Source organism: Rhinatrema bivittatum, chromosome 6 (genome assembly GCF_901001135.1).
Source record: "Rhinatrema bivittatum chromosome 6, aRhiBiv1.1, whole genome shotgun sequence".
Classification (NCBI taxonomy): domain Eukaryota; kingdom Metazoa; phylum Chordata; class Amphibia; order Gymnophiona; family Rhinatrematidae; genus Rhinatrema; species Rhinatrema bivittatum.
In genome coordinates this window covers 268,437,915-268,457,221 of record NC_042620.1, presented here as the reverse complement: position 1 = coordinate 268,457,221, position 19,307 = coordinate 268,437,915, and the positions used below count along the sequence as shown (strand labels likewise).

Sequence of the window (19,307 nt, the reverse complement as noted above, 5' to 3'; positions counted from 1 at the left end):
CCGGCATCCCCCTCCCCTCATATAGGCTCCCTCTCTCTGAAACCCACACTCAAGCATCCCCCACCCACCCTCTCTTACCTTTCATGCTCTCTCTCACACCCTCCCCACCCCCTCTCACCAACCATGCACACGGGGGCCTTCCCCTTTCCCTGCGAACGGCGCACCAAGCCTTCATCCTCACCACGAGTGGCGCGTGTGCCGCAGGACGTGCTCTGTTCGCGGCATGCCAAGGTCTCCTCTGCTATACTCTGCCTATCCCGCTTTGGCTGCTGTCCTTCATACCTGTTGTAGCTGGTGTTGTCACATGGCCGCTGGACGCTGTGTTTGAGCCTCCAAGGTGGCCAGGGAGCCGCCTGCGCCATCTATCGGTGGGCTGGGGAACATGCGCGAGCACTGACGGACACATTACCAAGCCCGATATATTATAGTGCCATCTATCGGCGGGCTGTGGAACATGCGCGAGCACTGACGGACACACTACCAAGCCCGATATATTATGGAAGCCATACTGGGTCAGAACAAGGGTCCATAGAGCCCAGCATCCAACCTCTCTCCAACAGATTTTAACAGAGAAACATCTGTTTGTCAGGTATGATTTGAACCAGAGGAGGGCTATGCCGGAGATACCTATATCTGCTAGGCGGGAGATGAGTAGATTGTAGCTTATAGTGTCAAAGGCCGCAGATATATCAAGAAAGGCAATGAGATAGTTGTGTCCGTGGTCAAAACCGGTGAGGAGGGAGTCAGTGAGTGATAGTAGGAGGGTTTCGGTGTTCAGGTTTTTTCGAAAGCCAAATTGGGAGGAGTGAAGGATGTTGTTATCTTCGAGATAGTCTATCAGTTGTGTGTTTACTACTTTCTCCAAGACTTTTGCAATGAATGGGAGATTCGAAATGGGACGGTAATTTGAAGGGTCTTTGGGGTCAAGTGTAGGTTTCTTGATAAGGGGATTGACAATAGCATGTTTTAGGGAATCAGGAACGGAGCCGGACGCTAGGGAGCAGTTGATGATATCTGCTAAGGGTTTTGCTATGGTGTTGGGAATGGAGAGTAGGGATTTGGTAGGTATGGTATCGGATAGGTGGGATGCTGGTTTGATTTTTTTGAGGATGGACTCTATTTCCTTGGAGGAGGTGAGATCAATGGAGTGGAGCGAACTTTTATGGGATTGCGGGGTTTGATTGTGAGAGGGAGTGTTTGAAAGGTGGGTGGTGGTTTGGGGGAATCTGAGGAGGAGGTTGGCTATTTTGTTGTGGAAGTACAGGGCTAGTTCTTGACATTTGGGGCTGGCTTCCTCATCGGTGATAGTGGGGATGATGGGTTTGGTGAGGGCTGCAACGTAGGAGAATAGGACCTTGGGATTAAATGTGTATTGGTGAATCTTGGTGGCGTAATAGTCACGTTTAGTTTTTGGAATGGTAAGGCGATATGTGTGTAGGTATGTTTTGTAGGATGCGGAGAGCTGCGAGGTAGGGTCTTTGCACCAGGCTCTCTCTTTTTGTCTGAGGGTGAGTTTCATTTGGTGTAGTTCTGTGTTGTACCAGGGCTTGCTGTTGGAAGAAGGTGTGTGTTTGTGGGTAATGAGAGGGCATAAGGTGTTAGCTATGTCCTGGGAGAGTTTACTCCATGAGTTGAGTGCAGTATCAGAGGATGTGCAGTCAAGTTTATTTGAGGAGTCAATGAGGGCTGCGGTGAGCTCTTCGGGTGAGCAGGGTTTGCGGAAAGAGAATGAGTTGTTTTGGGGCTGATTGCAGGTGGAAGTGGTATTTATGGTGAGATGGGATTCAATAAGGGAGTGGTCAGACCATGGTACAGGGGTACATGTGGGTGGTGAGGGGGCCTGAATGTTAGAGTTGATAAATACGAGGTCTAGGGTGTGCCCTGCTTTGTGTGTGGGGGTGGTTATAATTGGGAGAAGCCTAAGGCCTGAAGGGCAGATAGTATGGTTTCACAGGATGGTGAGAGGACAGGGGATACACAGAACATGGAACACAGAGCCTTTGGGCTCTGTGTTCCATGTTCTGTGTATCCCCTGTCCAGTCTTTTCCTAGTCAGTCTTGCCCTAGTTCCAGTGTTCCAGTTCCATGCTTACCTGCACCCTGTTCCAGTTCTACCCTTACCTATACTGTTTCAGTTCCACGCTTACTTGCATCCAGTTCCAAGCTTACTTGTACTCTGTTCCAATGTTCCTAAGCTCACCCTTACCTCCACGCAGCTTCAGTGTTCCTGAACCCGTCTAGCCTGCACTTCGCTCCAGAGCTCCAACTCAGCCTACATGCCACTCCAGAATTCCAGTCCAGCATATTTCATTCCTGACCTCCAACCCAGCCTCCATTTGTTCCTTGTTCCGGCTTTACTGGACCGCCTACACCTATTTCCAGCCACTCGCATGTTATAAAATCCGGGGTTTGCGCGCGCAAGGGGGTGCACACTTGTGCACCTTGCACGCGCTGAGCCTGAGCCCGAAATTGGAGCAGCCTCGGAGGGAACTTTCCTTTCACCCCCCCCCCCCCCGCACCTTCCCCTCCCTTCCCCTATCTAACCTGCCCCCCAGCCCTACCTAAATCCCACCCCCATCTTTATTATTTAAGTTGCGCCTGCCTCTGGGCCGGCCTAGCAGATCTTCGGAGGTCTCTGGCCACGCCCACTCCCCCCCGGACCACCCCTTTTTTCAAGCCCCTGGGGCTTGTGTGCGTCGCTGAGCCTATGCAAAATAGGCTCGGCATGCACAGGAGTGGGTTTTCAGGGTTACGCACGTTACCCTTTGAAAATCCACCCAAAAGAGTTTACAGGATCTGGAGGCTTTTTGCCAAGAAGAATGGGCAGCTTTACCACAAGAGAAAATAAAGGGCCTCATTCACAACTATCACAAAAGACTGCAAGCCATTATTGATGCAAAAGGGGGCAATACATGATATTAAGAATGCAAACTTTTCAACAGGACCATTTTATTATTCCCTTTTACCATGGTTTGTTTAATGATTGTGCTATTCTGTGATGCATAAAATAGTTTAATTTGAAACACATTAAAAACAACAGATGAGTTTTGTCTGATCACTGATGTTTTCTTAAAATGCTACACATCTTACAAATTCTGCCAGGGGTATGTAAACCTATGAGCACAACAGTAGAATGAAGCCTGTAAATGAAGCACGGACAATCCTAGCATCTCTCAGAGAAGACTCTGATATTTATTTATTTATTATTTTATATACCGATATTCGATCTGCGATATCACATCGATTTACATTCAGGTACTGTAGGTATTTCCCTATCCCCAGAGGGCTTACAATCTAAGTTTTTGTACCTGAGGCAATGGAGGGTAAAGTGACTTGCCCAAGGTCACAAGGAGCATCAGAGGGACTCAAACCCTGGTCCGTAGCCCACTGCTCTAACCACTAGGCTAAAGCCAATGAAGTTGTTTTACTTGAATAAATCACTTATAACAACATTTAAGCCACTTTTTATAAGGGTCATAATTCAAGAATAAAGCACACTTACAGGTAAACTAGTTTGCCAGTACTTATTTTAATTTCATGGAGTTTATAGAACACATTCCAAGGGAACACTCCCTTCAGTAAGCTCTTTAGGATGGACACTGGACTTTTCTCCTCTTCCCAGAGATGAAGCATGAAACAAAGAGAGAAACTATCTATTTTCACCTAATGTACTGTTCACAGGTTACAATTTAAAAAAAACCTTAAAAACGTGGCTCTTTAAACAAGCCTTTGATTAACATCCCCCTTCGATTAACACCCCCTTGCGAATTCATCTCTATTCTATTTACCACCTCCTTCCTTGATTATCCGCCATTTTGTTACTCTCTTACATGTTACTCTTACACGTCCACCTTCCGACTGTCAAGTATTTAATTCAACTAGCGTTCTTCTCTAGCCCCCTTCTCTCGTCCTGTTCTATACTACTGAACTAATTTCCTTTCTTATTTAATTTAGCTGTCTTATTTATTCCCCTGCCAACCGCTCCATTGAACGCTTATACCTCATTATAATAAGCTCAATGTTTCTGGTAAACCGTTGAGATGTACATAGTTCTTATGTTGATTGACTTAAATACTTCTTACTTTACTATACTTTTATGATGTCAGTTTGTTCCATGTAACTGTTATGCCTCATACTATAATTGCTATGTTGTTAATGATATGATTCTTGTATACTTGTTAACTGATATGCCTGTATCTTTTATGCTCCATTCTATTTGCACTGTTTCTTTGTAAACCCTGCATTTGCACCGTTTTTCTTTGTAAACCCTCTAATTGCACTGTTTTCTTTGTAAACCGATACGATGTGCAAACGGCAATCGGTATACAAAAAAACCTTTAAAATAAAATAAATAAATAAAGTCTAGGATATCTAGACATTCCAGGCATACCGGTAGGGGCAGTAACTTTCAAACGGGCACACGGATGCACATATGCGTGTGTTTGTCCAGGGACATGGCCATTTTATAAATTATGCACACAATCTATAAAACAGTATGCGTACCTAATTTTAAGCTTGTGCTCACCCAGCAGCATAAATCAGGTTTCCGCCACGTATGTGAGGGGATTTTATAACCGGTGTGCATCCACACCATGATCAGTTTCATCAGTTTGTCCAAGCTAGAGCTAGGTCCTCCAAACCCCCTGATTTAATAGCTTACTCACCTCCCAGTTAGCTCAGACCCCCTCAAACCCCCTAGCGATATCTGGAAATAGTTATATTAACACTTACACCTCCTCAATAGCAGAAGCAAAGTTATGCGGCTCTGGACCTCAGCACATAAATATTTGCGCACAGATCTCTTGGCCCCGCCCTGGAATGCCCTCACCTAGACCACGCCCACACCTTGCTCCATTATGTTCATTTTAGAAGCCAGTGTTTAAGGATTTTAGGAAGTTTGCTAATGTATGGAAGCGGGGCTTGCTTTCTTTCTACATGTGGTTTTGAAATCCTAAAAGATGAATTTTAAAAGCCTGGAGCACACCAAAATTAAGATACATGCCCAGAGCATTTTAAAAGCCGCCCACATGGCACACACATCTGATGCACGAATATCTCACTCCGAATCAAAAAGGAGCATGGTGTGGGCATGGTCTAAGTGAGGGCATTCTAGGTGCAGGCATTCCTGTGTTCCTGATAGCATCCCAGCAATTTGCTTTTCTATTTTTCTCTGTTTTTTTTTTTGTAATTACTTCCAACTGGCTCCACTGAACAGATTCCCTTAAAACTACACCTCTCAGCAGGCCTTACTCAAGAGCAATATATACACCTACCTTGCTTGTAGAACTCCCTCTAGTGACCAGCTGCCCCTATTTCAATAAAATCATGTATGCTCCCTCACACATCCTTACTGAAAAGTTATGCAGCTTTTTCATTAATACAGTTGGCTCGAAGAAGTCTTTGTTATGGCTGCGGGTCTCTTCCCTTCTATTTGGTGCCTATTTGAAGCTGGTGTACTACTTGTGTCTTTTGTGCTTTGAGACCCAATGGAGGTAATATTGAAAGAAGTTATGCACGTAAAAGTGGTATATATCATAGCAATTTTCAAAAGTCTATTTACATGTGCAAAACCTTTTTTGACAATTCAGCCCTATGGAATTAATTTTCAAAGGAGTTATGCATGTAAAAGTAGCATTTTTCAAAAGTGCATTTTCAAACATAAATCCTTTTAACAATTACCTCCATAGTACTTGGACAGTTCCCCAGGCAGCAGTAGCAAACATACAGCTATCTGAATCACCAGGAGTTAATGGTTAAGCAGAATTTCTTACCTGTAATGGTGTCCTCCGAGGACAGCAGAATGTCAATCCTCACACGTGGAGTGTCATCATTCAATGGAACCTGGCCCAGGAACTTTTATGTCAAAGTTTTGAGAATTTTGACTGTGCAGCAGGTGGCCCTTTCAGATTTATTCTCTAGCAACATAAAGAGAAGCCAATTCCAAGGGGAGGTAGCTGGGTTTTGTGAGCACTGACATTCTGCTGTCTTTGAAGAACATCTGTTAAAGGTAAGCAACTCTGCTTTCTCTGAGGACAAACAGGATGGAAGTCCTCACGTGGGGAAAACCTAGCTACAGACTGCCCCAAATGTAAAAAAGAGGAAGAATATAAGTGCCAATGGGCACTACAAACTTTGGCCTAGATTTATCAAACTGCACTAAATATTGCATGCGATAGGCAAAGGGGCTTGTTTTATGGTAATAGCCTATTTATCGCAATGTGTGTTATCTTAGCGCTTCGCATAGGTATTACCATAAAGTGTGTTAACTGCGCACTTTGCGGTAATACCTACATAATTGCATTTCCCTACCTGCAAAGTGCTCATTTCACCACTGAGAGAGAGTGAGACATACGAACAGAACAGTGCATTCTTGTAAAGATTTGTTGTCCTTCGGAGTGTGGAAACTCACATAACGATGATATTTGTACAATGCTCTCTCAATCTAGCTCGATAGACTCTCTGCATCTCACTCTGCATGTAAAAGTGGCCCCTAAGCCCTACACTACCTAAACCTCACCTTGAGTTACTAGGTGGGCCTCCTATAGTAGCATAAATAGCTGCTTACTATGGTGCCACCCCCAGAGGCTCACTGTCTCTCTTTCTCTCTCCTCTCCCCCTCCCCCTCCTCATTTCAGGCCCTTCCCCCACTTTCCTCCCACATCTCAGGCCCTTCCCCAGCCTAAAAATGCCCAAAACGGAATTTGCGAAAAAATTGAAAAAGGTGTAGTTATTTTCAGTGTTAAAACTGTGCAATATCATGCGTTATGGCTTTGTACTTTGCAAAGCCAGCCCACTTTTACAAAACTCTCGTCCCTGCCCCCGACTCCTCCCCTACCCCTCCCATTTTAAAAATTTGCATCGCACCATGTGTTATGGTGCTTTTCGCATGCGAAAACACTTTAACACATACGAAAACACCATAACACGATTTGATAAATGACCCTGTTTATTGGCAAAAAGCCTTTTTTTTTTTAATATATCTTTTCAATGAGGGGCAGCCTGGAACAAAAACTATGGGCCCTAGGAGGGAGTGGAGTTGGGTTCTATACCTCAAACAGATTCCTCAGGACAGATTGGCCAAACCTACTGTTGCATCAGGCATCTCTGTCCAAACAGTAATGAGATGTGAATGTGTGGACAGAACTCCACATCACAGCCTTGCAGGTTTCCTCCATCGAGACTGACTGCAGGTAGACCACAGTCGTGGCTCATACTGAGTAAGTCTTGACATGACCTATCAGATTCAGTCTTGCCTGGATGTGACAGCAAACTGCTAGCCAATTCAATAAAGTCTGTTTGAAGATGGCAATTCCCAGTTTGTTGATATCAAAGGAAACAAAAAACTGGATGAACCTTCTATAGGCTTCAGTCCTGTCCAGGTAGAAGGCTAAGGCTCTTTTGCAGTCCAAACTGTGCAGTGCTTGTTCACCTTGGTAGACATGTGACCTGGGAAAAAATGCTGGCAGGACAACTGACTGGTTAAGATGGAAATCCAACATTCTTAAGTAGAAACTTAGAATGGATGTGTAGAACTTAGTCATGAAACTTAGTATAAAGTGGATAAATTACTAACCCTGCATGCTGAAGTGTCCGCCACCAAAAATATGACATTCCAAGTCAGATATTTCAGGCCACAGGAGCACAGTGGCTCAAAGGGAGCTTTGATTAGTTGGGACAAAACCAGGCTAAGGTCCCAAGACACAGTAGGAGGCCTGATGGGAGACTTCAAATGAAGCAGGCCCTGCATAAATCAAATAACCAAACGCTGTAAGATGGGTCTTCCTTCTTTATTCTGGTGATTGGCAGCAACTACACTGAGGTGAACTCTTACTTAATTGGTCTTAAGACCCGACAGACAAATACAAGTAATCAAGCAGTTTTTGTGTGGAGCAGGAGAAAGGATCTAGAGTCTCTCGTTCATACCACAAGACAAACCTCCTTCACTTAGGTCAATAGAACTTTCTAGTGGAATTCTTTCTTGAAGCTGAAAGAATTTGAGGGACATTTTCAGACTGATCAAGTGGTTGCAATGTTAACCTCTCAACATCCAAGCTGTTTGCTCAAGGGACCTTATGTAGGGATGGCGCAGCCCACCCTGACCCTGAGATTACTTTCCTGATGGACATCTCCCTGAGGACTGGGAATCAAACCTGTTACAGCCAAAATGGAGCTATGAGAATCATGGTCCCCCGTCCTTGTTCAGCTCCAACAAAGTCTTTGCAAATAGTGGTATTGGAGGATATGTATACAGTTTCCAAAGTCTGATTCAGCTTGTCCACCAGCACATTCCACATGCCTGCCAGACACAGAACGATCCATTGGGCGATGTCCCAGTCCCACAACTGCACAGTCTCCTGACACAGGAGGTACAATCTTGTTCTTCCACTTGGTTGTCCATTTCGACTAGGACAAATTTGTTGGCCAGCCAATCTCTGAGAGCCTTTAGAAAGTTGATTTGATGGAACTTCTCATAAGCAGACCATAGACCCAGCTGGCATGCATCTGTGGTAAGGGCAATTTGGACTGGAAAAACCTGAAAGGTTACACCGCTGGTCAGATTGGAATTGTCCCACCACCAGAACAGAGAATTCCTGAGCAATAGTGTGACATGGATGCTATTGCTCAGATCCTACTTAGCCTGCAGCCACTGATCTGAGGGTCCATTGGGCTCTCATCATTTGAAGACATTCCAAGGGGGTTACATGGACAGTGAATGCCATAAATATCCTCAACATGTCCCAAGCTAATGTCTGCTGACTCTTTTGGATTATTTCCACTGCAGACTTCAAGGTAATAGCTCTCTGTTGTGGAAGAAAGATTCTTGTGAGAGTCATGTCATAGAGCTACAATAAACTCCAACTGAGATGAAAAGCTTAAGACTTGGGGTAAATGATAATGAACCCTAGTGACTCCAACACTCAAATGGTCTTGCACATTGATTCTATGATACCTGCCTGCAATGTGCTCTTGACCAGCCAATTGTCCAGATAGGGTTACATATACATCCCCAGTCTGCATAGGTGTACCACCACAATGGCAAGACATTTGGTGAAAACAACTGGCGCTGATGCTAGGCCAAACAGCACGATACTGGAGATGAAAGCCTCCCACAACAAATCTGAGATATTTCCTATAGTGTGGGAATATCTCTAGGTGAGCATAAGCATACTTGAGATTGAGAGAGCATAGCCAGTCCTTTTTTTGAAGAAAAGGGAGAAACCATGCTGAAATTTTCTCTTTATAAATCTTTTTCAAGGCCCTTAGGTCTAGGATAGGACAGAATTTCCCCATTTTCTTTGGTATCAGGAAGTACTTGGGAGTAAAATCCCTCCTCCTTTGCCCTAGTAGAATGGGATGGACCACATTGGTCTCCAAGAGGAAGGAGAGCTTCTTTTGAAGTAGTCCCTGATGAGGCGAGTGATCCAAGCTGGAGTCTGGGGGACAAGTTGGCGGGAAATCCAATAAATTTATTTTGTACCCTCTTCTAATGATGCTGAGGACCTACATATCCAAAGTTAAACTGGGCTAATAGTTTACACAAAACATCAGCTTTTCTCCAATGGGAAAGCCCTCCAGCATGGGCAGTAAGATGCAGACTATGCTCTCAGCAATTCAGTCAAAACCCATCCCAGGTGTTGAGTGGGATGCTTGCTGTGGTGTAGGGACCCTCTGTGGCACTGGATGGGCCTTTTGAGTATGGGAATGGGGGGAGAGGAAGGTGGATGATAGTGCCTCCTCGTCTGGAAGAAGTGCCGTCTTTGCCTCATCCTTGGATACCTCTTAGAAGAGGTATTATATTCCCTATCTCTCTGGCCTTCCAATGGCCCCCTCAGACCACAGGCTCCTCTGGCACAGCTCCCAGCACTGCACTGCTTCCAGGGAAACAAAAGTACAATTCCGGAGCCTTATATATGCCTTGGATCCAGAACTTCATGTGTTGCTGGCTGATGATGTCATCACTGCCTGGATATATAAGGAAGCTCCTTGCACCCAGCCAACACCTCAGCAATAGGTCCCTTTGTACTTTGATGTCAGATCTTCTGTTTGTCTGTTCACTCCCAGTTCTGACATTTGCACCACTTTGATTTTGCCTGAACACCATCTGCCCTGACTTGTGCCTGCTTCCTGGACCTTTCCTGAATGCTGCCTGCCTTGACCTGTGCCTGTTAACTGGATTTCACTTGAACGCCGTCTGCTATAACTTATGCCTGTTTCCTGGACCTTGCCTGTACACTGCCCATCCTCACCTCAGCTGGCCCTCTGGATCTTGCTCTCTCTGTGCTCCAGCTTCCAGAGCCTCCCATCCAGTGTTGCTTGCTTGGGCTTGGTCTGTACTTGCACAGCTCAGGCTATGCCAACTGAACAGAGGCACAAAGGCTCACCTTTTTCCCAAAACTATGAAAAGAGGAAGGTGGGTGAGAAGTGGCAGTGGAGAGCTGCTGAAACATTGAACAATGTTCTTGGATATGCGCCACCGCTTCTTTCACTCTATGTCTGAAGAGATTCTCAACAGTACATGGCAACTCTGCAAATTATTCCTGGCCCTCAGCTTGGAGGTATGAGACCCACAGCAAGGCAAGTCTACAGGTGCCAGTCCCCATGGAAAAGACTCTTGACACCATCTCAAAAACATCAAAGGTCGAGCGAATCATATGTGTTCCATTCCCTTTTCCACCAGTGACTGGAGGGCACTGTGCTGCTCTTGAGGAAGCTGCTTGGCCACTCCCTGCATCTGCTTCAGCAAATCCCGCATATGCTGGTCCACAAAGTGCTGATAAAAGGCTATGCGGACATTTAGCATAGCTCCCTAAAACACTTTTCTCCCAAGAGTGTCCAGTGTTATATAATCCTTCCCCAGAGACACCAAGGAATGAGTCCTAGTCCTCTTTGCCTTCTTGACAATGGATTCAACTATCACAGATTGGTGTGGTAACTGCCTCTTGTTGAATATGGGATGAGATATATTGCATAGACCCTCATCTGGTGCAGCTCCTGGAATCCAAGAACGGGATCAATAGCGATCCTAATCTGAACACTCTGAAGGTTGTCATGAACTGGGATTATCACAACCTCCTTAGAAGGCATCATGAATTGGAAAATGTCCAGCATCTTGTTCCTGGCCTACCTTCCATCACCAAAGTGAAGGGAATAGCCTCCATCATTTTTCTGTCAAAGCCATGGAAGAAGTCCTCCAGAGGGGACTTTCTTCTCTCTGGGGGGAGAAATGGGGTCAGAGAGGAGACCTGTCAAACCCTCCTCTTAAGAGGCATCAATGGATCTGTAGCTGTATCCCCAGGAGTAGTCTGATCCTGACTGATAGGCTGGTGATGGAGACATTATTGCTGCCCATTCCCCAGACAAGGTCTCAGAGAGGAGTGCAATTGACTGTTTGGGCCTGGAATCCAAGAACTCCAGCATCTTAGGAAAGCTTCCAATGGGCCAACATTGATCGATTCCCCTCTGGAACCAGCATCATTACTCATGCAAATCCTCCAGCCAGCTGAAGGGACTCAAGCAGGGGCTCAACATCTGTTTGCGCTGGCTCTGATGCCAAAGCACCAAGGCCTCACAGTCCTTATCCAAGGCCTGTTGGATCTTCTTGCCCAACCATTCCTCAAAAATAGCCAATGCCAACACCAACTGGGAGGCAGGATGGATGACCATATATTCCTGGGAACCAAGAGGTGTATTGGTGGCTGACACCTGGACCTTGGAGACAATATGGTTCCCGAATTATCAATGAGAATGACCTCTCCTCTCCATGGGACAGCTTTTGGGGGGTCTCGGTTGCCGCCGGCATGTTCCCACTCCCAGCATCATGCACCAATGGCGACCAATGCCAGTGTTTCTTGGCCTTCATGATGCCAGTGTTGAAGAGGCTGAACCCTTCACCTTTTTAAAGTGGGAAGGGCCAGGCCCTCAGGTTACTAACAACGCTCAACATAGAGAGAGCAGGCTGCATCCTCTGTGCCAATGCATCACCCTCATCTGGTGCAGCTCCATGGTCTTTCAATGTCAATGCCTCTGATATCAATGCCAGTGGGGCAATCTCCTGGAACCCAAAATGCTTCTCCATAAGCTCCAGTTGGGACTGTCATCCCTTTGAGGTCTCGGTTGCATACAGACAAGACTTGCAGATGTAATGTGATGCTCCCAGGTACAAGATACATCTATCATGGCGGTCTGTGATAGAGATAACCCTGGTGCACAGAGGGCATTGCTGGAAACCACTAGACATGACTGGCTGAAAAACAAGGGAGGCAAAATAGAACTTGACGGCAGCAATTGATGCCCTTTGGATACCAATAACATGCTTAAAAATTTAGAGAACAACCAAAAAACTTACCTAGTGAAAACTACAAGGAAAACTAACAAGACTGTGGTAACTTGCAACAAATGACCCTGCAAGTCAATCTACTCGCAACAACTGATAACAGGTGTGTGAAACAAACTGCGACTGGTGGGCTCTGCAGAAAAAAAGAGACTGAAGGGGCTCTTGCGTGAGCCACAATCAAAGCTCTAGATATTTTGACATAAAGATTCTGGACTGGGCTCCATCATATGATGTCATGAGCCAGGCAAAATTCTTTCCTAGTGATGCACTCAAAGATGTCATTCATAAAGGAGTTCATAGTGCCTATTGACTTTGGGGAAGCTAGTGTCATGTGAATCTGCTTCAATATTTTATATACGTAGATGGAATAACTTTCCTACACTTTCTTCTCTTTTTCTTCTGGCTGGTACTACTTTTTTTTAATATCTTTTAGGTGTGAGAGAATTTGTCAAAATCAGGCACACCAAAAGCTCATCACTTTGCTGAGAATCAGAAACAGAATACTGTATAATCTCCGACTAAAAGCCACTGTATTTCTAGGACCACCTCAATATTAATTACCATTTGTCTTCTGCTTTCTTTCTATTGGACAAAAATATGTGTAGAATAATAATCAATGGGAATAGACCAATGAAAGTCTAATATTTGAGCAACAGTGAAACTATAAAGAGAATATAGTTAGCATCCATGCATAAAAGAAAACAGTAAAAATATAGAACTTATTCATTTATTGCCATGCCCCTCATTTCTGCTTTTGGCTCTGAGTGAGTCACTTCAATCCTACATTTCTGCATTAATATCAGTGGGGGAAAAGGAGAATGTGACACAAAAGTACAGAAGGAATCTAAATTCACAGCACCAGGAGTTTCATTATCCTCCTGTTCAAATTATTGTAGGTGCAGGCCATGTACCAGGATTGTCACAGATTTCAAGCTTAGTGACAATACTCCTCTCTAAATCAAACCTCAAGTTCCTCATACTCTCAGTAGAAGCTGGAAAATGCCACCTTTCACCATCCTCCTTCTCCTTCCAGAGAATGGTGGTAGTGCCTCTACCCTTACCTAAACAATCTCAGTTCTAGGCACATGAAAAGGTTTTGGTCTCAAATTTTTGGCAATGTAGTCACTCATTCACAGAAGGGGCAAAATGCTTCCTGACACCACTTTTCTTTCCCCACTTCAAGTCATTTTGGGTCCTGCAGTTTCCTCCTGCTTCTTTTAGGGCTTCCAGCTAAATTGCAAATCACCTCTATTGGGCTATAGCACCATGAGCCTTCATTCCCATCCTCACAGATTTTTCACCTCTATTTTAAATCCTCCTCCCAACTCACTTAGCCCAGTCATTGCAGCTACAATTCTTGGCCAGGGTGACACAACAGTGCTCCCTGTCCAGCCACTAAGTGTCACTGTTGCATGATAAATGAGACTCCCTATCACCAAGGGCTGTGAATTCTGCATCTGCAGAATGCCCAGCTATTGCCAATTTGGGCTACAGCACAGCAGTGCTGTTGAGTCATCGGACTAGTCTTTCAAGTCATTTTACATGGTCTTTGTACCTTATTGTTTCTAAGAACAAATCTCATTTTCTCTCTGATTAGTGTCTCCATCTCCTCCTATGTTTATTAAGAGACTGCTTGTGAATGAAGCTCTTTTCACATTCTGCACACTGATATGTCCTCTCTCCCGTATGTGTTCTCTGGTGAGTAAGGAGATTTGAGCGCTTACTGAAGTTTTTCTCACACACAGTGCACTGGTATGGTTTCTCTCCTTTGTGAATTCTCTGGTGCTGAATTAGAGTTGAGTTGTCACTGAATCTTTTTTCACATTCATTACATTTGTAGGGTCTCTCTCCAGTGTGTGTTCTCTGATGAATAATCAATTTGGATTTTTCACTAAAGTTTTTCTCACACTCAGTACAAACATATGGTTTCTCACCAGTGTGTTTTCTCTGGTGAGTTATCAGATTTGACTGTGTACTGAAGAATTTCTCACATTCAGCACATTGGTGCAGTTTCTTTCCTAAGTGGTTTTGTGGGTCTTGTAGAAGGAGATTAGTCAGCTGTCCAGAAGATCTATGACATGAGTCCTGTGTGCCTGCTGCATACTTGCCCTGCTGGCTGCACTGCTTATCACTGATCCTTAGCAGGTTGATGCTCTGGTGCTCACATGCTGTTTCAGTTTCTGAAGATGACTCACATTCTTCTGGCCTTTCACTTCCTTCCCCAAGATGCTTTTCCTCATGTTTGTTCATGGATCCAATTTCTGTAAGATGCAAAAGGAGTCCTCATTATTTCATAGTTAAGAAAGGCGGTAATAAACTGCACTTTAAGAAACCTGAAGATAATTATAATTTTCTAGTCAGGAAGAGGCATGGAATTGCTTGCTTCTGTGACCCACAACATTTGTGTACTCAAACTACAACTACATAAACAAAAGTATGTCATGTTAATTCATTTATGTGCTGTATCGTTTCATTCATGTATTTGTTTTCTAATTTTATATCCCATTAATCGATTTCTATTTCTTTATATTTTACGAACATAAACATAAGTACAATGCTGGATCAAACTAAGGGGTCTATCTAGCTCAGCATCCTGTCTCTCTCTGACAGCAGCCAATTCAAATCTCTAGAAAGCACCTGTAGATCCCAAAGAGGAGATACATTTCTTGTTTCCCACTCCCAGGGATGAGCGGTGGCTTTTTCCAAATCTACCTGGCTAATAATTTTTTATGGACTTTTGATTTTATGTTTTTATTTGTCCTTTTTTTTTTCATCTCTCTCTCCTCCCCACCCCCTACTTGCTGAAGGATAGAGATGATAGTTCCACCTAGAATATAGTACAAGTGCACTTTTTAGCTAGCTAGTAGGTGCCACGATTGTGCAATGGCTGAAACTCCCTCCAGGATGCTGTGAACCCTGCCTCCGCAGCATCTCCATCGCCTGCTGACCTGAAGAGCATGAACTGTGCTCAAGAATCTAAATTGGATCTCTAGTGCACAGCATTTCTCCTAGGCTATCCAAACTGCCTGTTATTGTTTGTTCATTGATTTTATTGGGCAAGGAACATTCAACAAGTTTCTTACTATAAACATGGCCTAGTAACCATATTCTAATGTTAGTGATACAGACACAGATGCCAATACACTGACAAGTTAATGAATACAGTAAGAGCATTTAAGGTACATTTTCAAAGGGGTTCCATGTATAAAAATAGCAAGTATGCATTGTATGCATGTTGTGAGTATGTACATAATTTTGGTTTCATGCATACATTTTACCACAGTAAAATGGGAAGGTCTAGGAACAGTCAGGAACGGGGCTCAGAATTATGCGCAATAGTTGCCATTTTGTAAGAGATATACCTAACTTATTCATACACTTTTACACCTGCTAATTGACTCGCACAAGTGAAATTGGACTTGTCTGTTTTCTGCAGTTTTTTGGGTGGGGACTCAGATGAAATGCTAGAGGTTCTAGGTGAACTGGTGATTACAAATATGCTCATAAGTATTTTCAAAATGGTATACTTGCACACTTTATAAAATACCCATCTCTGTGTTTAATTCTAGGTGTTTATTCATGCATTTCTACAATTATTTTGTGCAAAAAATATACAAGCATATGTTTATAAAATGGGTGGACATTTGTGTTTTCTTGCATTGGAAATATTTGTGTGTACATTTGGAGCAGAAATATACAGTATTTTATAAACTGTGAAGCTCCAGCTGCACAGTTTATAAAATGGGAAAATCTGTTTACTTACCTGATAATTTTCTTTCACTGAGTCCAACCAGACCAGTCCAGAATCCATGTGTTTAGCATCTTGCCAGATAGAGACAGAATGAGATAGATGGAGACAGATTTGTTGACATCACCCCTTAGAAGGTACTGTGAAGCCTACAGAACTTCAGTATAACTGTAACAAAGCAAACTGTTTCAAACCCCGACTTCCCTATGAGCAGGGGAGATTCAACAAGGCTCTTTAACACTATGTCCTTAAACTGACTACTTAATAATTGAACAGACTTATTTATACAGCAAATTTGCAGCTAATAAGGGTGGGACTCTGGTCTAATCTAGTTGGACTCGAGGAAAGAAAATTATCAGGTAAGAAACCTAATTTACCCTTCCATATCATCCCCCAGACCAGTGCAAAATGTTTGGCCTGTACCCAAGCCACCATTAAACAGGAAGGTAGCTGGACAAGCTTGCCCTCAGGACCCCAGCCTTAAAAGAGGGAAATTCATTAGCATACAGATCCAACCTGTTCTGTTTTAAGAAAGTTTGCAAGGAAGACCATATGTCCACCCTGCAAATCTCAGGTGACACTATCACTCCACCCAAAAAGTTGCTTGACTTCTTGTGGAGTGAGCTCTAATGTCCTCAGGCATCCAATAAGGTCCTAGATATTTAAGCTGAACCATCAGAATCTTAAGTCCATCTAGCAATAGTGGCTTTAGAGGCTGCATTCCCTTTCTTTAATAATCTGATCTCCCTAAAGAGTTGGTCATTTTCAGGTATCTGAGCAAAGACATTTCAACATCCAATGCATGCAGATCTTTAAACTCTCCTGCTGACTCATTTTTTTGTATGCTAGGAGATCCACAGACTGGTTTAGGTAGAATGAAGACAAAATATTCGGCAAAAAGGAAGGGACTGTACAAATAGATACATCTGTTTTCCAGAAATTTAGAAGCGGGCCTCTCAAGATAGAGCTTGCAATTCGGAAATACATCTTGATGAACAAACAACCACCAGAAAAAACATTTAAAGTCTTTAACTGATACTCTCTTAATGGGCTCAAAAGGAACTGTATGCAAGGCCTTAAGAATCAAATTAAGATTCCACAGAGGACTCTCTTTACAAAGTGGCGGATGAAGATGCTTCACTCCTCTAAGGAAAGAAACATCCTGATGAGCCACTAAGGACATACCTTGGATTTTCCCCTATAACAGGTAAGTACGGCAACTTGCACCATCCAGCAATTCAAATCCAAACCTTTTTGAAGTCCTTTTTGTAAAAATGACCAAACTATGGGAATCGCAGCCTTAACAGGAGAAACCCCAGCTTCCAAACACCAAAGCTAGAATACAAGCTAACAAAGTCGACCTTTTCCTTAACTGGAAAAGTGGTTACTACTTTGTATAACTCTTGCTCCTCAACCTTCAATTCTCAATAGCCAGGCTGCAAGACAAAAGGGAGCCAGATCCTGCAAGACAATCAGTTCTTGATGTAACAGATCCTGAATCTGCTCTAACCTCAGAGGCCCTTCCACTCTGAGCGTGATGAAATCCGCATACCAAGGCCGCCTTGGCCAATCTAGAACTACCAGAATTATCATGCTTTGACACATTCCTATCCTCAGTATGACCCAATCTGTCATGGGCCACAGAGAAAACACATACAGAAGGCTTTGACAAGGCCACTGTTGAAAGAGAGCATTTACTCCTGCTTATGCTGCTTCCCTGAAGAAGCATACTGCTTTGGCATTCTGGCGTGTGGTCATGAAATCCCAACTTGGTTTGCCCCACGTGCTTGTTATTTTGAAAGCTGCATCTGCCAGTTCCCATTCTCCAGGATCCAGAATATGACAACTGAGATAATGTGCTTGAATGTTTTCTACTCCTGTGATGTGTGAGGCAAAGAGCACTTGAAGGTGTTTCTCCACCCATCTCAACAGAAGTTCTTTTCCACAATCAGCAGGTAACTCTTTGTAGCTCCTTGGTGAGACATATAAGCCACTGCTGATGCATTGTTGGAGGATACCCTTACTGATTTGCCCCGAATCAAAGGACAAAAAAATCCTTGAGAGCTTCTCTTATAGCTCTTGATTCCAGACAATTTATTGACTAGAACACTTCTATTGGATTCCAGAGACCCTGCACTGACCTGCCCTAACCACTCAGATCGGCATCTGCCATTACTATCGCCTAGTCCAGAGACTCATTTCCTTCGGTCATATTACGAGCTATGAGCCACCACCTCGAGCTGGCTCAAGCTTCTGATGTTAATTTCAACCTCACCTCGAAACCAGACCTCTGTAATGGATGCATTTGAGCTCTTGCCCATGGGACCAGATCTAGAATCACTGCAATAGAGCCCAGCACTTGAAAATAATTCCAAATTCTGGGAGACTTCATTTTCAACGGTTCTGAATCTGCATCATAAGCTTGGCCCTCCAGTCTATTGTCAAGAACACTTTGGCTTGCTGAGTATTGAAGAAGACCCCCAAATACTCCTATATCTGAGAGGGTACTAATTTGCTCTTGGCAAAATGTATCACCCATCACAGATCCTGTAACAACTGTATCACTCTGGTTGTTGAACATCTGGTCTCCTCTTCCAACTTTGCCTGTATCAACCAATTGTCTAAGAAGGGATAAAACATCACTCCTTCTTTAAGCAAGGCCACTGCTACCACCACCATTACTTTGGAAAAAGTCATTGGAACTATTGCCAATCCAAATGGAAGCACTTAAAACTAAAATATGACACCCCCCCCCCCAGGTCCACAAAACTGAGATATTGTTGGTGGGAAGGATGAATCAGAATGTGAAGATACACTTCTGTAAGATCCAAAGAGGTAAAAAATTCTCCTTTCCTCACCGCCACCATCAGAGAGCAAAGAGTCTACATTCGGAAATGTGGAACATTCAAGGCCTTGTTTGCTCTCTAGAGGTATAGAATGGGCCTGAATGTACCTTCCTTCTTTGGAAATACAAAAATGAAATCTGTCCTGGCCCCATTCTTCCCTTGGCGCCAGATCTACGGCTGCCAACTGGAGAAGATATTCCACTGTTGACCATATTGCTCCTCTCTCTTCCAGAGAGGAACAGGGGGATTCTATGAAGGCTTCTTTCAAATGATGTGCAAATTCTAAGGCACAGAAAGGACCTACTGATCCATTATTATACAGACCCACTCCCACAAAAATTGGGACAAATGTCTTCCTATTTGTGGAAAAGGGGAGTGAG

General features: G+C 43.8%; 1 protein-coding gene across 1 annotated transcript in view; it reads right to left on the bottom strand.

Moving 5' to 3' along the window:
* Positions 1-6,842: 6,842 nt before the first annotated feature.
* The window catches only part of LOC115094272 (zinc finger protein 671-like), a 150,208-nt gene continuing 137,743 nt past the window's right edge, over positions 6,843-19,307 (bottom strand). The window contains exon 6 of the mRNA XM_029607159.1: positions 6,843-14,594. Within this exon, the coding sequence (XP_029463019.1) occupies positions 13,927-14,594 (668 nt within the window). The 3' untranslated portion in view covers positions 6,843-13,926. The remainder of the gene's footprint in view (positions 14,595-19,307) is intronic.